At 40.9% G+C, this 20,766-nt stretch overlaps 1 protein-coding gene across 1 annotated transcript in view; it reads right to left on the bottom strand.

Annotated features, from left to right (window-relative positions):
* The window catches only part of LOC117505315, a 40,026-nt gene extending 23,913 nt beyond the window's left edge, over positions 1 to 16,113 (bottom strand). The window contains exon 1 of the mRNA XM_034164952.1: positions 14,646 to 16,113. Within this exon, the coding sequence (XP_034020843.1) occupies positions 14,646 to 15,401 (756 nt within the window). The 5' untranslated portion in view covers positions 15,402 to 16,113. The remainder of the gene's footprint in view (positions 1 to 14,645) is intronic.
* Positions 16,114 to 20,766: the final 4,653 nt, after the last annotated feature.

Genomic DNA, 20,766 nt, shown 5'->3' with positions numbered 1-20,766 from the left:
ACAGGTTTACCATACATGTATTTCTTAATGATAGATGTAAAGATGTATTCGGTGACTTGAAAATGTTCATATATCCATCCCCTGACTTGTTTTGAGAAAGCTGGCTGTAAAAGTGATAAGTAGTCCTTTCCCTTGTTTGACTTTGGGTCACCACAGCTGATCCAAGGTGGATCTGCATGTTGATTTGGCACAGGTTTTACAACAGACAGCTTCCTGATGCATCTCCAAATTAAATGACAAATGGACAGGGATGGTGTTGAACCTGGGAACCTAATGCTCTGGATACAAGCGCAGTTAACTGGTTGGCAACCTCCCCTGCCTGAAATAGTGATAATTAAATTCCTAAATCCATATATTTAGACTGTCTACAATGAAATGGAAGTCAAAGTAAATGTAAAGCTCATGTTTTTACCTTTTATTTATTTATTTAATTATTTTGCATTTTCCATATTTTCACAACCATTTCTGATTCAACATGCAAACAACTTCTCATAATGTGTCAGAATGGGGGTGGGCTGTTCTGTAAGAGTGTTCTATGATGCATCACACAAAATGGCTGATGCACATCCAAAATGTTCTTGTAACTATCTGATCTCTACCTAATTGCTTTTCAAAATGACTGACATACACAATGTCCTTGTATTTGGTATCTGATCTTTTTATAGCTGTCTAATTGATAAAACAAAGTATTCGCATCTATTTGGACAGCATAATGGAACACTGATTTATTGCATGACACTACACTATATTGCAGACATACACAAACACTAAGATCTTTGTATACCGGCCTTGAACGCAACATGAGCAGACACCCGCTAACACCCACCTACTTCACCTCACTTTGCAGCCAATCACATAGACAATGATTAACGACAGGGTAAGGATCACCCAAATGGGGCCAATTTAGGAATAGACATAAAAGTTAGCATAGAAAGGAAATCTGGCTCTTTGTTCTAGGTGTTTGCATGTGATCTGGTTCAGAGACCCCAGTGCTGTTAGATGACTCTCTGTATCAGGGTTTGAACTTTTTCAATAAAACATCTAAACTTTGAAGTCTGTTTCCTGTCCAATTCTTTTTGAGATCACTCACCGCAATAAAAGAAACAGTTCATTTTGTGAGCTTGCACTCAGACTTGTTTCATTTCAATTCAACACCTATAGTGGTCTTTACCTTTGATTTTACAAATGTTTTTCTTAATATAGCTGGTTGAATGGGCCATATTGTCCACCTGTTCAGAAAGATCATATTTGCTTTATATTTTATTTTATAATTTGTAGCCAAATTGCCCCATACACACTGAAATGCTTCATCTTGACAATACCCATTATTAGGTATTTTAGAAATAACCTGCTTTTGTTCCTTTTGCATTCCGTGGGCGGGTGCTGCTTTGCCACATCACCTGTCTGTGGGAAGGGTGAGCAAGTCTGATTTAAAGGCCAAACTCTCTTCAACACATTGTGGGAGTGTGATTCATAGTGATCAGACAAGCTCAACGTACAAGTCTACAAAGCAAGCTTGAGTTTAAAAATAGGTGATTTGACTCAGCTCATTATCGTCCATCAGGCCCCTGTGCTCTCATACCATTTCATTAAGTTTTTCGATGTGACTGCCTTTTTGTTAAGCCAATCTCATTTCTTACTTTTTGCACCGAATAGCAAGATCACAAAGCATTTGGCGATTTAGGTCATTTTCGATGCTGTTCAAAAACACTTAACGAACAAGCATCAAACAACTACAGATGCTGTACATCATCTTCCAAATCCGGATTATTCAGCTTTGTGCCAGCGTCAGTGGACCCTCTATGCTTGAGCTGAATTTTCTCACACATTTCTTCTGCAGATAAAAGTGAGCCATCAGCAAAATTACAAATGGATCACAATGATGAGGAAAAATGCTGACTTAGTCCCCCAGCCCCTTGTTTAATATAATCCTTCTGCTTATTGTCCGTCCCTCAAGTGCTGCCTCTCTGAAGCATTAAAAAGAGATGGGACTCCTCCGTCTGAAGTGACATACAAATGGGCCATCATCAGTCCTCTGCAATGCTCTTCCCTGACTGCTGCTTAAACCTGATTGATGTCAACAAATAGACTACAATTCTGTAAAATGAAAGTAGCAATTTGGGCAGCACATTTCCATACACACAATTTTATTTTATTGTGTTCTCGACAACAGCTGACAATAATATTGACCTTTGCAGGAAAATATATTTAAGTACCGCAAGACAGCTCCCAAAAGAATTGGACCTTCATTCTTGTGTAAACATTAAAACAAAAAGACTTCCTGACTCTATAATATCTTTCCAGGCATTTCTACCAAGAAAAAGTTTGTCAGGACTGGACGAGGGCAGGACACAAATGCAGGCTCGACAAAAGGAAATATACTTAAAGGGTGGTTTATTCAGGCTTGGGATCGTTAACAGCAAGGCAGTCCACGGAGCAAAAATACTTGACAAGGATTAAACTGAAGACGTGGTCCAAAGAACAAGCAAGGTCAAAACAGGAGCAAACAGGTATGTCAGAGCAGAGGCAAAAAACAGGATCCAGAACACAAAACAGAGTTCAAAAACAAGGCTTGGCAAAACAAGAGCGAAACAAGAGGCTGGTACGTGAGGGAATCAACGAACGAGTGGGGAAGAAGTGAACAGACGCAGGTTAAATAGGGACAGGTGTTAATCAGGAAATGAGGTGCAAGTGGAGGAGGAAAGGCCTGGAAAGGGGGGCGTGGTCAGGTGACAGCTAAGAGGCCAATGATGCAGAAGGGCGGTGACAAATGGGCAAGAGAATGACAGATGAAGGGGCGTGGCTGACTGAGAGGACAAAGTGCAGGTGCGGAACAGAGAGTGCAGTGATCCGGAAAAGACTGTGGAAACAATGAGAGACTGACAAGCAGGAGCAAGAGAAAGGTGATCAGATACAAACATGACAATAAGAGATAGTACAATGAACACCACCCTAACTTGAACAAAACTGAAAAGCATACAAGAACATGATAAGTGAATCATGGGAAATAATACAATAAACCTACTTAGAACAGACAGAAGAACTACAAGAAAACAAAACTGAAAACCAAAACCAGAAATACCCAAATACTTAACAGAAGAGAGAACAGTAACATAAGCAAACAAACACTAAATGCTGAAACATAAAAACAGACTGTGGATAAACTAGAATGGAACTAAAACATAGCTGTAAAGTAACAAAGAAAGAAAGTGACAAAGCAATATGAGAACATTGAATAAACGTGAAGAAAGAGGCAATAACAAAACAAGACTAAAACATAACTGAGGTGAAAAGTAACAAAGGAAGAAAGTGACAAAGCAAAAATCAGAACATGGAAAAAAAAAACCCACATGAAGAAAAAGGTAATTAACAAAACAATGCCAAAGGAACAGAACTAAATGAAGAAGGGACATATGGGCTGAAGCCTGGAAACAGCCGGGACATGACAAAGTTAAAGATTTTAATCCATATTGTTAGTGACAGACTGGTATCCTGTCCAGGATGTACCCTGCCTCACACCCTATTACTGCTGGGATAGGCTCCAGCCCCCCGCAACACTTAATTGATAGATAGATAGATAATTATTGTCATTGTCATTACACGAGTGCAACAACAATGAAATTACATCTACAGTCCAATTACCACAGACAAGACACAGCAATTAATCCACAATTATTACTTGTTTACTGTATTAATGGCACACATTAGAATTAAAGACAACACATACACATTTGACACTGCTTATGTGCACTAAACTTTGAAACAGTCTGTTATTCGAATTGAGGCAATGTGAGTGTGGGGGGAGCCACAGCAACATGTGGTCGCGCAGCTGCCAGCTTGGGGGGCAACGGGGAGCTGCAGCAGCTAACGCTGCGCTGTACCCTGGAGGGGGAAGGAACACAAGGAGGGGGTAGGGGGGTGGGCGCACGCGTATCAGTCTCTGTCCATGTGTGAGTGGCAAATGAGTTACGTTTATGTCAGTTTCTGTCCGTGTGTGCTGGAGGTGTAGAAGATAAGAAAGAAGGCAGCCGAATGGTTCACTGAGGCCGTAGAAATTCTTCTGGAGGAAAACAATGGGGTGTTTTGTTCTTCAGAGGCTGATAAGCCTGCCATGTTTATGGCTGAGCAGTGAAAACACATTTGCAGCTCACACGAACAACCAGATCCAATTTATGAGTATTCCCTGACTACACATCTTCCTTTTCAAGGCATGCATTTGCTCCGAGATGTTATCCAATTTGCGTCTGTGTTCAAGGGCTAACGCAGTCTAAGAATGTATCGCCTTGCCCAACACATTAATCATGATGGACAGGTGAGGGGTCGTGGTTCTGGTGGCAGCCATCTTGCCAAATTCTCCGGCAGGTCAGGACAGCACATAAACCAATAAGTACCAGCCCTCCTACAACAAAACCAAATATAAATAGATCTTTGACATCCTCCACAGAGAATGGTACCAAGCATGTGACATGCCATTTCTCTCAGACATTAAGGACATAGCCCGCAGGGTAGATTCCATCTGGGCACACAGGGTCCCCTGGCCCTGATTTCCTTGTTGAAAAAATGGTGTCAATAGCGTTCAGACACCAGCTGATCAATTCCATGGTTAATCCAATGTAGTTTGAAGAATTCACAGTCCGGTGAAGTAGGGACTTTGAAGGTAGGAGCAGAGATAGAGGAGAGAGGAAGAGATGCGCCCCTGCCGGAGTCCCAAGCAGAATTGGAGTAAGCAGTTTAAGGTGAGTGAGTGAGAGAGTGAGTGGTATTGTACAGAATGTTTGAGAAGTCTCTGGGGGAGGTCCCAGTCACAGCATTGTAGGGGTATATAGTTTTCAAAACTAAGTGCAATAACCAAATCTACCCCAGCTATCAGATAGGGACTGACTGCTGATGAAGGGGTGGAGGAGGTAGTGTTCAGGTCTGCAACTGCAAGCAGCAGACAGGCAAGTTAGACATGACATTTTTACATAACCTGCATGTTTCCTATGGTCATGAGTTGATGACTAAAAGTTGCTTTCTATTAGAGATTACAGCTGTTATTGATTTGGCGAATCTGAATTAAAGCTTTGAAATCTGAGATCAAGTGGATGACCAGGTTTCAGCAGACATAGGGTTACTTCCGCGAGATGAATGATACATACACTACTATACTGAGAGTTAAAATGCTACATGTAGTTTTGCATCACACTACTTGCATTGCAGGATTGGCAGGATTGAATATCTTTACATGTTGTTGTACTATTGACCTGTTATTTTCAAGTTTGAAAAAAACAAAACAATGTGCACCTATTGCTGAAGGATTCTGTTTATCTAATACTGCTCTCATGCACACAGGTTTGCTCGGGAACGATGCAGTCCAAAGCACTGGTTTTGCTCGATATTGCCGTGTGTCTGTCTAAACCAGGTCCTCTGACAGCAAATAAAAAAGCCAAATATTGCAGACTCCTGGATATCAGCACATATGAAGGATATGAACATTGCCAGTATTGTGTGGGCGAATTGAAGTAGATAAACAGTTCCAAAAAAGATATTTTCTTCTGGTATTTTCTGCTTCACAAAGAGGTGACACACTTTCTTTGTAAGGGGAATATTGGTGCGACTTGACAGGAGTTTTAAAGATTTATTAAACAGTCACGGCTCTGTGTGTTCTCGCATTTCATGCTTATGTGGTGGGATTCATGTGTGAGGGGAAAGCGATGGAGAAATCTTCCTTGCTCTTTCCAGAAACATGCACCTGTAGAAGCTCAAACATGCAGGTACACAATGTGAAAATGCAGAAAATGTGTATGCATGTGCTTTCCCACTTTCTATGCTTGGCTTCAGATGACTGCTTCCACTAATTGGCCAGCAGACCTTGCTTGCTGAATGGCATATGTTTCTTCCACTAATGACCCTCCTGTAGGAGAAGAGACAGTGCCATCTGACCTGTCAATATGCCAGAATCCCTCCTCTTTGCACCTCTTTGATCCAACAGTTTGTAGTCCAAATACTGCCAGCACATTGGAAAATATTGAAGGCAGAAAAATGGAACAGGGTGCCTGTGCAATCAATTTTTCAAGCAGTTTTATTTACCTCGAGCCCAATCGATATATCCTTGGACCGATAATTTTTGCCAGTATGAGCCTTTCGTGATCATATCAATATCAGTAAAATTTTTGCAGATATGAAAACATTTATTTTATCAAACAAACAATCCAGAAAAATACTTGCTGTTGGGAATGGTGTCATTAACCCTCTAGGGCCAACGCCATCGTATACGACGGGTAAGACCAAGCTTTACTAAATTATAAATAACTTTTGAATGATATGAGATAGAAACTTACTTTTATTTTTTGCTGAAACGTTAACGCCACGGACTTTCGAGCCAGCCATCAGCCATCTTTGTACTACTCATAGAAGCTGTGTGATGATGTGCGCAATGTGAGTGTCCAATCGGAATTGGTTCACCGTCACATAGTTTTCCAAAATCCAATCGTAGGGCAGATTCACCTCATGTGAAAAGCCAAAGACCATTTTCAGGAGTGATATGTTACTAGTTGGCCCGTTTGAATAGCCCCCTGGGTGCTCCAATGAGTACATACTATTGGGCTCCAAATACGCCCTGCGCCATTACACACAGCAATCAATGAAAGCAGACGGAGCAGATGGAGAGCCTCTGATTACAATCTCACATGCTCAAACAAAGAGTGTGTAACTATCAGGATTGCTCCACTAGTTTGCATGTGAATGTTACTGGATAACTCTGTTGCTTTTACCATGAAGACAAAAAAAATGCATAGACCATTTTGTATATATTGTTCAAAATGTGCATTTGTGTTTATTGTTTGAACCTTTTTGTTGTACAGTCTTTCACACAAGACCTCAAATTACCTTTATAAACTGTCAAAACAGTTTGCTGTGTGTTTTGAATAAATGTGTGTGGAAAATTATTTTCCGCTTTACTTTTTCCTTCCTTATTTTTGATTGTAAACCTTTATTACACTTATAAAACACAACAAACGCATATATATTATGAAGCACAGTTTGTCCTGAAAAAAAGAGACATAAAACTTGATTGTGGGATGCAGGGAGAGCTGTTAACAGCAATAATAAAGCATTTGTGCCAGGCAAGTGAACTGTCCAAAAAATGCCCTCGGACCCCAGAGGGTTAAGTAGTGTGTCCAACAATGCTGTCAAGCATTGCTGGCACCCCATCACCAGGGGTGGACTAGGCCCTGGCATTTATGGCCATGGCGGCCCACCGTGATTATTTATATGATATGTAAAGACGCATGACGTACCAAAGGATATATGTGGACATTGTGTTGTTTCAAAAAATTTAAACAACGGACGAGAAGTCACTTTTACACAAATGCTGAGTGATGTGACACAGCAACTGACAATCCAAGTGACGGCACTGTGACGGCAGCATGACATATGTTGGTTTAATATATATATAAAATCTATAATAACACCTCCTATTTCACAGGGCACCATTCAATTACAATTGTATACAATCCAAAAGCAGTGCAAAAATCGTATGAAATGGCTTACTCCAGCTTACCTCCTACCAGGCTGGGCTTATAAAGTGCAGGTGTGGCAACCCACCCCAAAAATAAAGTATGGAGCTGTGCCTGGCTGTGCCTTCGGCTAGAACCACAACAAAAAGTGCTTCTACTTCAAATTTTTACCCTGATGGAGCATGATCAGCATTGTTGGACACATTACTTAACCCTCTGGGGTCCGAGGGCATTTTTTGGACAGTTCACTCGCCTGGCATAAATGTTTTATTATTGCTGTTAACAGCTCTCCCTGCATCCCACAATAAAGTTTTATGTCTCTTTTTTTCAGGACAACCTGTGCTTTCAGAATGTATATGTTTTTGTTGTGTTTTATAAGTGTAATAAAGATTTACAATCAAAAATAGGCAAGGAAGAAATAAAGCAAAAAATAATTTTCCACACACATTTATTCAAAACACACAGCAAACTATAATAAACAACTGTTTTGACACTTTATAAAGGTTATTTGAGGTCTTGTGTGAAAGACTGTCCAACAAAAAGGTTTAAACAATAAACACAAATGCACATTTTGAACAATATATACAAAATAGTCTATGCGTTTTGTTGTCCATTGATATGGTAAACAGTGCATTACGCAGAGAAAGCAACAGAGTTATCCAGTAACATTCACATGCAAACTAGTGGAGCAATCCTCATAGTTACACACTCTTTGTTTGAGCATGTGAGATTGTCATCAGAGGCTCTCCATCTGCTCCGTGTGCTTCACTGATCACTGTGCGTAATGGCGCAGGGCACACTGAGTATGTACTCATTGGAGCACCCAGGGGGCTATTCAAACGGGCCAACTAGTAACACATCACTCCTGAAAATGATCTATGGCTTTTCACATGAGGTAAATCTGCCCTATGACGGTGAACCAATTCCGATTGGACACTCACATTGCACACGTCATCACACAGCTTCTATGAGGAGTACAAAGATGGCCAATGGCTGGCTCGAAAGTCCATGGAGTTAACTTTTCAGCAAAAAAAGTAAGTTTCTATCTCATATCATTCAAAAGTTATTTATAATCTAGTAAAGCTTGGTCTTAGCCATCGTATATGACCGCGTCGGCCCCAGAGGGTTAAAGACATTTGAACATGACTGAAGCTGTTATGACAAGGAATGCTCGGAAGATACCGTGCTCTCACGGCGACATTGTGAATCAGGCTGAAATTTTTGAACAATTCAAAAATTTGATATATTAGCGAAATTTATCTCAATTTATGAAATTTTTTAACAATTCAAAAATTTGACCCTGATTTCAAATCTGGTGCGGATGATGGCTGTAACTACTACATATACCAAGTTCGCTCAAAATTAACAAATATGGATCACGAAGTTACAATGATGCTTCAAAACATGCCCCAATTTGCTACGAAGGATTAAATGGGAAGGAACGGCATTCTGTGGAACAGTCCCATTTAGTTCATGTTTAAACAGATAAACATCAAGCCTAGATTACATTTCTTTGTTATAAGGGTTTTATAACATAACTAGTGCATTGCTTATGGGGATCCACGGGCTCTAGAACGGGTAGTGTTTATAAAATAGGGAGCTGACAGTATTCAAGGATGATATTAAATTATGCAAAGTTTCTATAATGATTTGAAATGGCATGTGAGTCCAGAATGTTTTAGAACCTTAATGGATTTAATTGTTAAGGTTCTTGTTATCATATACACACTATTGTTATTATTATCATAATTATTATAATTATGTTTTATTATTATTTTCTTATTACTTCTATTTTGTCATTTGATTTTTAAATGGACCACAATGGAAACAAGTGTTTTCATTTTCTTGTGTCAGCTATATATTTTTAATGTATTTAAAATTATATTATGTATTTACATTGAACTTACTAAAGTAAATCATGCAACCACACTTTTCACATATGCATGATTTACTAAACCCTACTGGAATGGTGTGTGAGTCCAGAATATAATTATCAACATTCTGATTTCAGTTTTGTTCACTAATATCTGTAGTTTCTCCAAAAATATTAGTCCTATGAATGCTCTGTTTAGACAGCGTTCATCCTTGGCATGAAACACAAAAGCATACCAAACGGCAAATGTCAGCTCCACCCAGTTTGTCCGTGATCAAAGTGATACGCACGCACGCATGCACAGCTTTTGGTCTTTTCTGCATTCTGCCGCAAGTAGGTGCTTTTATTTTTACACACCCACAAACACAGACAGTGGCGGAAGACATCAAACGCACTACTCTTCTCACTCATGGTAACAGCAACATCACACTTAACTCACTCCTGGTAATGGCAACATGACACTTAATTAAACCGACTAAGCCAATTGAACTACAAAAACTAAATAACACTAACAACACTGATAAAATAACATAAACCATAATAACAACATTTAAAACCACAGAACCCCGAACACCCATGGTGCATTGCAGCGCAACGTCCATTGTTCACTGTTGTTAGCTAATATCTATCATTTCTCTAAGAATATTAGTACTATCAACTTTCTGTTTTTGCAACATTCATCCTTGACCCAAAATACATAAGCACACCAAATGGAAAATGCCAGTTCATACCCAAGCCATACCCATGCATGCACGCACATACACACACACAGAGGCCACTTGGCTATTTTAACCCTCTGGGGCTGACGCCATGGTATACGACGGCTAATACCAATCTTTACTAAATTATAAATAACTTTTTAAAGATATGAGATAGAAACTTTCTTTTTTTTGCTGAAAAGTTAACCCCCGCAGACTTTCGAGTCCATCTTTGTACTCCTCATAGAAGCTGTGTCATGCACAATGTGTGTCCAACCGGAATTGGTTCACCGTCACATGGTTTTCAAAAATTCAATCGTAGGGCAGATTTACCTCACGTGAAAAGCCAAAGATCATTTTCAGTAGTGATATGTTACTAGTTGGCCCATTTGAATAGCACCCTGGGTGCTCCAATGACTACATCCAGTGCGCCCTGCTCCATTACGCACAGCGATCAGTGAAAGCAGACGGAGCAGATGGAGAGCCTCTGATTACAATCTCACATGCTCAAACAAAGAGTGTGTAACTATCAGGATTGCTCCACTAGTTTGCATGTGAATATTACTGGATAACTCTGTTGCTTTTTCAGCGTAAAGCACTGTTTACCATATCAATGGAGCGAGGGGGAGGGCCGCTCCTCAGACTGTAAGGAGCCAAAGTGGGCCAAAGTGTGAATGAAAGCTGCTTTAGGAGCACTCCAAAACACAGTAGAAGTAGAGGTTTGTGTTGTAACCTTTGTGTAATAGCAGACAGAAATTCCTGTCAGATGAAGACAAAAAAAAAAAAAAACGCATAGACCATTTTGTACTTGTATATATTGTTCAAAATGGACATTTTTGTTTATTGTTTGAACCTTTTTGTTGTACAGTCTTTCACACAAGACCTCAAATTACCTTTATAAAGTGTCAAAACAGTTGTGTATTATACAAGGGTAGGCTGAAAAGTTCTAAGGCTCACTATGACTGTATCATAGTGAGCCTTAGAACTTTTCAGCCTACCCTCGTAGTTTGCTGTGTGTTTTGAATAAATGTGTATGGAAAATAATTTCCGCTTTACTTTTTTCTTTCTTATTTTTGATTGTAAACCTTTATTACACTTATAAAACACAAAAAAAGCATATATATTCTGAAAGCACAGGTTGTTCTGAAAAAAAAGACATAAAACTTGATTGTGGGATGCAGGGTGATGTTAACAGCAATAACAAAACATTTATGCCAGGCGAGTGAACTGTCCAAAAAATGCCCTCTGTCCCCAAAGGGTCAATATAGATTCATTTTATGTATATATCTGCAGATATATCTGTATTATAAACGTTTTACTCCCGAACGTTGTATCAGTCCCCAAAACATCCACATTGGTCGGGCTCTACTAAAAAGCACATTCAGGCTATGAGAAGAAAATGATGGCTGAATGTCTGTTTGCTGAGGAATGGATCTCTAAATGAAGATATTCTTGGTGAGAATTCAGGGCTGATGTTCCCTGCTGTCATTTAAAAGTTAAGTGAGGAAACCTTAGTTATGGTCAAGAGACATAACAGCAAATTGGTCAAAGAATAAGACAGAGGAGCTAGGGAAGAAAGCTCTTTGGAATCCGAAAGGTTTCCATCTTTCAGTTTTCATCCAGGCTCAAAGACGAGGAAGGCCAGGTCTTAAATTGATGCTCCTGGTTCTTGAAAATTGTTCCATTAAGGCAGTCAAAGACACTTCATAAGATTAACCCGACTTGAAAAGGCAGCAAATTTTTTTGAGGAATGATAATGGAGACTGCTCAATAAAAGAAGGAATTTTTAAATGAACCATTAGGGTGTAAATCCTTATTTCAAAGGCTACTTGCATAAAGGCACTGAGAGTAAATGAATGGTCAAGCGTACCATACAGTACTATTCTGTTTTTACTTCTTAATGATATATGTAAATGAACCTCAAACACATTCTGTGAGAAGCAGTTTTTGAGTGGTTAGCTTATACAGGATAGTTTTAAATTTCAGACTGATGACCTGAGCGAGAACAGTTGCCTTGTAAAAGCAGGGATTTATGATGGATTGAATTGTTTAGCTGTCTTGAAAACTATATCATTTTTAACTTGCCAGCATCATGACACGATGCCAGTGGGCTAATGCTAGCCACCTTTCTGAGGATTTTGGTACAAATATCTGTAATAATACAACATGTTGTGTGATTAATTTGTGTCATAGTATATATAAGAAGTCTGTGCTCCAGTATTTCTGCTGATTTCCATTTTCATCTTATTTAATTTATTATACTAGCATGTTAGCAGGTATCATAATTAGCAAAGCTAACACTCAACAATTAGTGGCACAATAACCCGTCATAATTTTGAATTCCCACCATGCCACCTAAGCCACCCATCAAGAAAACTACTACTTTGTCCACAGAAATGTGCTTTAATGAGACACTCAAGCCAACATTACACTATTACTGTTATGGGTGTGTCCTGTCTGTGATGTCTGTGCATGTATTTTTCTTTGTGCCATTTATGTGTGTTGTGTTCTTCCGTGGTTCGTGTCTGAATCTTGTGTGTGTGTGTGTTCTTCTGTTGTCTGTTATTCATGTGGGTCCCATATGTGTCCTGCACTGTCTGTCATCCTCGTGATCAGTCCGCTGTCCGTGCGTCCTTATGTTCAAAGTCCATCACTTCTTTGTGTTTTTGCTTTGTCTTTATATTCTCCCCGTCCTAAGCTCTCCGTCTTTGTGGTTTTTATTCATCAGTGTCTGCATATAGTTCTCCATGACTTGTCACCTTGCGCATTACTGAGTTCTATATTCATTGTTTGCATTTGTATCTTGGTTTGTCATTTGATCAGTGTTTGAGTTGTATATTATTTATCGTGTTCCACGGTTGTTGTTATATTTTTGTTCTGGGTGTTTTCATGTCACCTTGTGCTCCTTTGAATTTCACGTGTCTATCTTGTTTCCTGTCGACCTTGATTTTTTGCACCTGTTGCTCATTAGTTCTTTTTGCTTTTAAGTCACACAAATTTGTCTATTATTTGCCAGTGGAATAACATTGTTTCTTGTGATGTTGTGATCTGTTCTCGAGTTCTCACCTACGTGCGCTGTTCTTTGTAAGTACTCCTTGTCATTGTCACTTTGTGTTTTCAGCCATCAGTAGTTTTTCTTGTTTGCACCTCCCATTTGTTCTCCGCCCTGTGGTTTGTGATGGACTCATTTTGTATCCACCTCCCTGCACCTACTCGTTTGGTTTTTGTCATCTCACCTGGATTATAAAAGAACCTTGGATTTTTGTACCACATCCCTCTGTGTCATGGGTGCCTGCTATTGGGGTTTTGCTATTGGGTATTTGACTTTGTCTTGGCATCAAATCATAACAGTTAGTTTTGTACAGTAACCCTGTTTGGGCTTTATTCGTCCCACCCAGGTCAGTCAATCTACCGCTTTACCCATTTATGCACTTGCTGTAACATACTCAGAGTATATATATATATATATATATATATATATATATATATATATATATATATTTTATCCCCGAATGAATGCACTTCATGCAGGCCCAGCGCCAGAAAAAAAAATATTAAGGGGGCGATGAGTTTATCACAGGGGGCGGGGTCACCCCCCCCCCCCCCAAAAAAAAAGACAACAGAGTGAATGGGCAAGAACCTGAGGGAACCGCCTACAAAAAGGGTGGCCAAAACACCATGGAGGGACAAAAAGCCTTGCAGGAGGGTGACAAAGCAAAAAACAAGGAACAAACAGGCAGTCAGGCAAACAAACAAGCATGGAGTCCGGGGGACGACGGCGAAGCCCATGACGATAAGCAGGAGGCTCAGGAGAACAGCCAGAAGGGAGACAGGGCCTCGTGACAGAGGTAGCAAGTGGACCTGGGTCAGGTGCATGACCCAAACCGTGGCGAGCAAAAGGGCAGGAGGGAAAGGCTAACATTACCCCAGAACCAAGGAACCAGAGACCAAACATAGTACCGGGCCCCCAGAATAGGGAAGGCTGCGAATTAATGCCCAAACCCCATATTACCATGCAAGGAAGTCCAAAAAACAGAGATTGACAGACAAACAGCCAAATCTGGGGGCCTACGCCTGATAATACTGACACTGAACATAAACAAAATGCCACAGTAAGAGGATTAACAAACCCAGCAAATGAATTAGATACAGCATAATAGTGAATAAACCACCGAGATAAAAAGCTATGGGAGCCACTGACATACATGATGTTATCAAAAGAGTTTGAGGAAGCAAAAAACTGCTTAGCTGAAGCGTGCAAAAAGTAAAAAAACTGACACAAAAGATTAGGGAGGCGAACAGGAACCAACCACTCCAGAATGGACCAGGGGGTATCTTGATTGAGCCCAAATATGGAGCACCAACCAGTTCCCAACAAAAAAGCATACAATGAAAGGACCAGACCAACAGGATCTCTCTTAAACACATACCAAAAGACATGGTTGCTATTAGCTTAGCACCGTAACAATACAAGAGCAATACATTGTGGAAAAAGGTTCTATGCAAAACTGCCACAAAACGAAAACTGCAGAAAAACCACCAAAAAAGCATGTTCAAAAAAGAAAATAAAAAACTCACAGTTCTGTAGATCGTAATCCCCAAGAGCACCCTTGAGGGTGGCGTTGATGATTGGTTCAGATGTAGTGTGGAGGTCATGGATATGTCTGTGCCTTCAATAGTCGTGCACGCTGTGGGTAGACGCAGAAACGTCGCCGAAGACTTTGGATATGAATACATAAGTGACGTCTCATGCGGGGTGTGACAGGCTGAAGGCTCGAGTGGTGTGACCTTGTCCTGTAGTTCAGTCACAGCTTCGTGGGACAGGAGATGCTCTGATGAGTCTGAAAGTGGGCGCACAGCAGAAACACATGCTGCTGGGTTCTGGGATGTCGTGCTCGCCGTGGAAGGCTCCTGTTGCATGCGCGGTGCTGGGAGCAGTGGTGTACTCGGAGAAGAGTGGATGACAGCGAGCTCAGGAGGCGGGCATGGAGGAATTAGGTTGGCGGGCATGAGCGCTGCTGAAGACTGGAAGGAATTGCACGCTGTGGATGACTGCTGACACGGGCGTGCTTCAGTGAGTTGTAACGGCTTCAATGTTTCTGTTGGTTCAGGATCAGTGGACTTTGTGAGGCAGTCAGGTTGCATGACTTCTCCTGGTGACTCTGCAAGCAAAGTTGGAGACGAGAGCGCTTCTGCTCCCGTCAAAGAGACAACCACAGACGTTCCTTCCCCTGCTGGCAGCACAGGGAACGTGAGTGGGCCTGCTTCCTCCTGCGGCGTGCACTTGGCAGACAGGACGCGGGGTATGCAAGGTTCCACAGGATCCGGTGGCATGCGTGTTGAGTCATTTCAGAACTTTCGTAGCATCAGAACAGGGATCTGACAAAGGCGTGACTTGTGGTGATGCCACACTCAGCTGCGGGACCGAACCTCTTGGCTGGCACTTCTCAGCCGGCTTCAGCGTTAAGCGCCGAGGCGCAGGTGTGGGTAGCTGAGGAGGTGGGATGGATGAGGGTGTGGCAGTCTCTTGGTCACACAGAGTCGGTGAAGGAAGGGTCGTGACTGGTGTCGATGCTGATTGCTGGTAGCGGACCGGTGCGTCAGACGGAGGCAGCGTGACTGCAGCGTTGGACAGCGTGATAGATTGGGGCATGTCCGAGCAGGACTCTAGAATGTCGGCTTAAAACAGAAACGTCATTGGGTCGTTAATGTAGGTGGGGATCCGACCTTGCATAAACAGAGACTTGATGTTGGCGAGTTCTGGATAAGATGACATGATTCCCGGCTTATCGGCTTATCCTGTAGGATGCGGTCTAATGCCGAAAAAATCCGTTGTCATTCCTGCCGACCTGTGCTGTCCAGAAATTCATAAAATAAGTCCTGAATCTTAAAGAACACAGTGGCCGTGTCCTGTAGTGCTAACTGCTCTGACTCAGACTCCTCTTCCTTATCACCATCAATCCAGTCAGATTCGTCGTCTTCTGACAGTAGGTAGGCCTCTGGGTGTTTCATCCAATTGGGCCGCTTTTGTTCACAAAAAACATCGTCAAGGCGTAGAAGCTCCGGAAAATAGTCAAACAGCCAAGGATGTAGATTCACCAGGTTCCAGGCTTGGTCTAAATAATCACACTTCTCTTCTGGAGCATAACAGTCTCGAAAGCAGACAAAAAAAAAAAAAGAGAGGTCAGAAAAAATCCTCTTTATCACCTCTAAATCTGGGAGAGCAGCAACAGAGTCCAAGGCAGGAGTGGAACTTGCAGGCTCCATGTTCTGGCCAGTTTGAATTGGCAGACCGGGCGGGGGCCCATCAACTATGGTGGCTGTGTCCTGTAGATATGACCCTTCTGTCTCTGATGTGTAGTCATCATCCAGGTCGGTCCACTCACTGTCAAGGAGCTGGTGTGTGGGCGGCAAGTGCGTTTCTGGCTGGTAAATCCAGGCTGGGAGGCTTCCTGCCGCAAACAAGTTGTCCAGATCTTCTAATTCTGGAAAAAGATCGTACAGCCAGGAGTTCTCCTCCACCAGTTTCCAAGCTTTGTCCAAAAAGTCAAATTTTTTTCTTCGGGGTGTAACAGGAGTGAAAACAGTTAAAGAAAAAATTTACCTCAGAAAAAATGTCCTTGATGAGGGCCATGTCCGGGTCATTGGCAGAGACAGAGTTGTCAGACATGACTGGGAGTGAGCTTGCTGAGTCCCGTTTATGGCCAGTTTGTTCTGTCAGGAACTCGGGGTGATGTGGCACCAAAGGTTGTGGGACCCAAATGCAAAAACTCACAGACAATGGAATTGAAATTGAAAGGCTTTATCGGTCAAAAAATGAGCTTGGATTCAGTACACAGTTAGGCAGTCATAGATGCAGAGGTACAGATAGTCGGCAGGCCAGGGCGTCGTCAAAAAGGCAGGCTCAGGTCTTTAACACAAGCAGACAAAGTACGTGAGCAGCAGCAAGACGAGGTCACAAAACAGAGCTGGGTGAGTACACGGCAAAACAAGGCAGAGCTATGAAAAGGCTGGTACGAGGACTGTGAAAATCAACGAACTGGCGGGGCTTGAGTGAAGACAGAGAGTTTAAATAACCAAAGTGGAAATGAGGAAAGTGAGAACAGCTGTTGTTGGAAGAACCAGGAAGAGGGCGTGGCAAACAGAAGAAACAGGAAAGTTCAGGTGGGCGTGACTTAGTGCAAAAATACTGAACAGCAAAAACCAAAAGGTAATTCTGATGAAGAAAAAACAGAAATAACAAAATGCAGAGACAAGTGCAATGAGACAGAGATGAAAGAAAACAGAAAAAACAACTAAACATCATGACATGCAAACGGAAAGAAATGACCCCAAAAACTAGTACATGTTAAAGTGGACACACCAGCCAGAATATAAAAGACTAAGACAAAACTAGAACGGAACTGACCATGGCTAGAGTATAAAAACTAATTTACTAATTTACTAATTTACTTTACTAATTTATTTATTTATTTTCATACTTATTTATTTATATCCACAAGCTTTTAATTTCAGAGCTGTCTCACATTGCCGGAGTAAAAAGAAAAAGACCTGAGCATTCATCGTCTTTCATTTTAGACACTTGAGATTCCCCCTCCAAGATGCACTAATAATACCCCAGTAGGGAGATAGATATTTGCATTTTGATGAGTGGAGTCCAATGCTCACATCTCTCTCACTTCCGACTCCACCTGGCAATGCTGGTGACAGCCTAACCGCGACTTTACAGATTGAAATTATACAATTAAGCACTGCGATGCATAGACTTGTCTGAAGACTGCTGTGGATTCTTGTTTTTCTTCTGTTTGGTGGCACGAGATCCTGAAACATTCATCGAAAGATTTTTGATCATCACAAATTGAGTTGCGTGGTGGAGCAAATTGGGTCATAAGTTATAAACTTTGACATAGGTTCCTGCTGTTGGAGCTAACAGCTAATTAATGATGCTAACGTTTTCATTCACTTCAAAAAACAGTCGTGGATGAATTAGCTTCCATGAAATATTGTTTAGCTTTAAGTCAGCTAACATGTTTTGAATAAAATTTAACAGTCACCCTAAAATCATTCTTTTGTTCCTGTTGGAGCTTAAACACTAACAGAATAAGCAAAATGTATCAATTTTGTTCACAGAACAAGCATCGCCTTGATAGGATGGTGATCAAGCCAGTGTAATACATTAATTAGCCGATTAAAATTATTTTCCACATGTATGTTTATTGAGTTATATTTCTTATATGATTAATACTTTCTGCACCGTGAATTAACTGTATGTTGAATGAAAAATACATTGGTTCATTTCATTATTTACGTAGTAGATCAGGATATGCTGAACCTTTTTGGGATCCTCCTTTATGCTTCAGCATATTAATTTTTTTTTTGTCTGTTTTCAAGGTTTCAGAGCACAAAATCAAATCAAAGTGTGTATCAGTAGGTTGAATGAAATGCTTTAGCAGTTTATTGGCCAAGGATTACCACAGTTAACTTTTCAGGTACCAGATTGGTCCTTACAGCTACCAGCTGAATGGTCCAGAGGTTAAAGCAGTGGGCATAGCATAGCAAAGTTTCTATAATGAGATGGAATGGCATATGTAATTGTTTATGTGCTTGTTATCATATACACAATCATACACAAATATGCACGCATGCACACTGTTATATATAGATGATTTACCGCCCCCTGCTGGAATGGCATGTGAGTCCAAAATGTAATTATCGATGTCCACTGTTCAGCATTGTTAGCAGCATTGTTTTGGTTTTTTTTTGTAGAAGAGTCACAGCACTACATACAGGCCTGGCATGTGTACTACAGCTTTTCACGTAGTTTCACTGGATCTGTGAGAACAGAGATATTTCTTGAATGGAACACTTTTTAAAAATGACAAAGAAAAAGATTGTATAGCAGAAGTACAGTTTCAGTGTGGCCAAGGCCTTAGAAATATGGGATGAAATTAATTAAAATAATAAATCAGGAATTATTTTCTTGGGGGTGCTATGACTAATCCAGGGGGAGCTATAGCGCCCCCTAGTGCCCCCTGGCACTGCCCATGTGAAGTTCAACTTTTATGACACTGAAATCTTTCATGTGTTCAATCATTCCTTCTGCATGAATGAGTGAATGAAAGAAGTCTCTTTATTTTGGACAAAAATTATATTTGTGGCAAATTACAGCAAAGGGGCACAACAGAAAGAAGAATACTACAAAATAATATTCAATATTCAATATTTTCAATTTTTTATTTTTTTTATTTTCAAATATTTTCAATTCAATATGAAATTCAATACAAAATTCAATGTTTCAAAATGAATAAGTAAAAGTTTTCACTTTACACATACACATCATATCTATATACACAACACCATACAATACCTACAGTATATATGCACAATTAATACCAGTTCTCTTTGCTATATATTTTTAGTTAAAAAAAAAATAAATTCCAAATTTTAAACAGTTTAGAATTTGTTTTCTATCTAAGCTCCATCTTGAAACTGAAATTCACCCCACAGACTGATACTCTATACATATGCCATATTTTCTTGAATATAAAGCCTAATTTAGGCTACTCCGTAGCCATGTAGAGCCCACTGCGTCATTGGGGAACCCTCTCTGAACCGCTCTCCATAGCCAGATGTGGACTTTCCAAGAACTGCAACTACACATCCAGACAACAGAGACCACACAGGCTGCGATTGGTCCGCTAACTGTATCAATTCCATCATCTCAATTTTCTAGGATATTGAACTATGTTCACAACCATAGCCATCATGGCAAAATAGGCCAGTCTTTATGAAAAAGATCCCGACCCCTATTGATCTGGTGGCAAACTGCTTTGCAAAACCCACCAATGCCGATGGAGAACTCTGAAAGATTGATGACTACGTCAAAGTGATTGTGTGGCCACTGAGCTACGGAGTAGTAGAAGCAAAAACGGGTATTTAGGCGCACCGGAGTGTAACTCACATGACCTCTGAAAATAGTCTAAGCGTATACTCTGGAAATATGGTCATTTTCCTGGTTGTTTCCTGTTTTTTTGTGCAAATCTCTACTGTTTTCTTTCATTTGCCAGTTGCTTAGAATTGCTGTACTATCCTCTGTTTGAGAAAACTGCTTGTCTTTGGAAAAAAAGGAGAGATTCTGAGTGTCACATCTCCAGCAGAAGCTCCTGGATATTGAGTCTCCAATCTCCAATTCGGGAGGTGCGTGGCATAATGGATTGTACATTGGACTGGGATGCCAGAGATCCAGGTTCACCTCCCGACTGCAGCCAAGTGCCCAACTGGCACCTTGAACACATGCACTGGGGAGGAATGAGAGACGCAGGCCGTGGGGTCTTCTGTAAATAAGCTGCTGATAAAGTGCTTTCGTTGGCTCCCTGCGTTAAATAATGAACTTCTTTATCTACAAGTATTGTGTCGCCAGGCACAAGATGTTCAAGAAAGCAGATCTCCTGACCACCTCCTTGTCAGTCATATTACCTCCTGCCACTTTAGAAACAAGCAAAATGTTTCCAGTAAGTCTGGGTTGTTGATACCCTAAGTGACCTTAATTGGACAAATGAAGCCTGAATACATTCCCATCTTAAGATCAGCTACCAAACGTATAGCTTGACCTGGGTGTGGGTGGGAAGAATGAAGACTGAACTCGCCCCCATGTTAGCATTCATTACCGAAGTCACAGCTAATGGGCTAACTTCTTGGT

The sequence above is a fragment of the Thalassophryne amazonica genome, chromosome 23 (assembly GCF_902500255.1).
Source record: "Thalassophryne amazonica chromosome 23, fThaAma1.1, whole genome shotgun sequence".
NCBI lineage: Eukaryota > Metazoa > Chordata > Actinopteri > Batrachoidiformes > Batrachoididae > Thalassophryne > Thalassophryne amazonica.
This window is presented reverse-complemented; position numbering and strand designations above follow the sequence as displayed.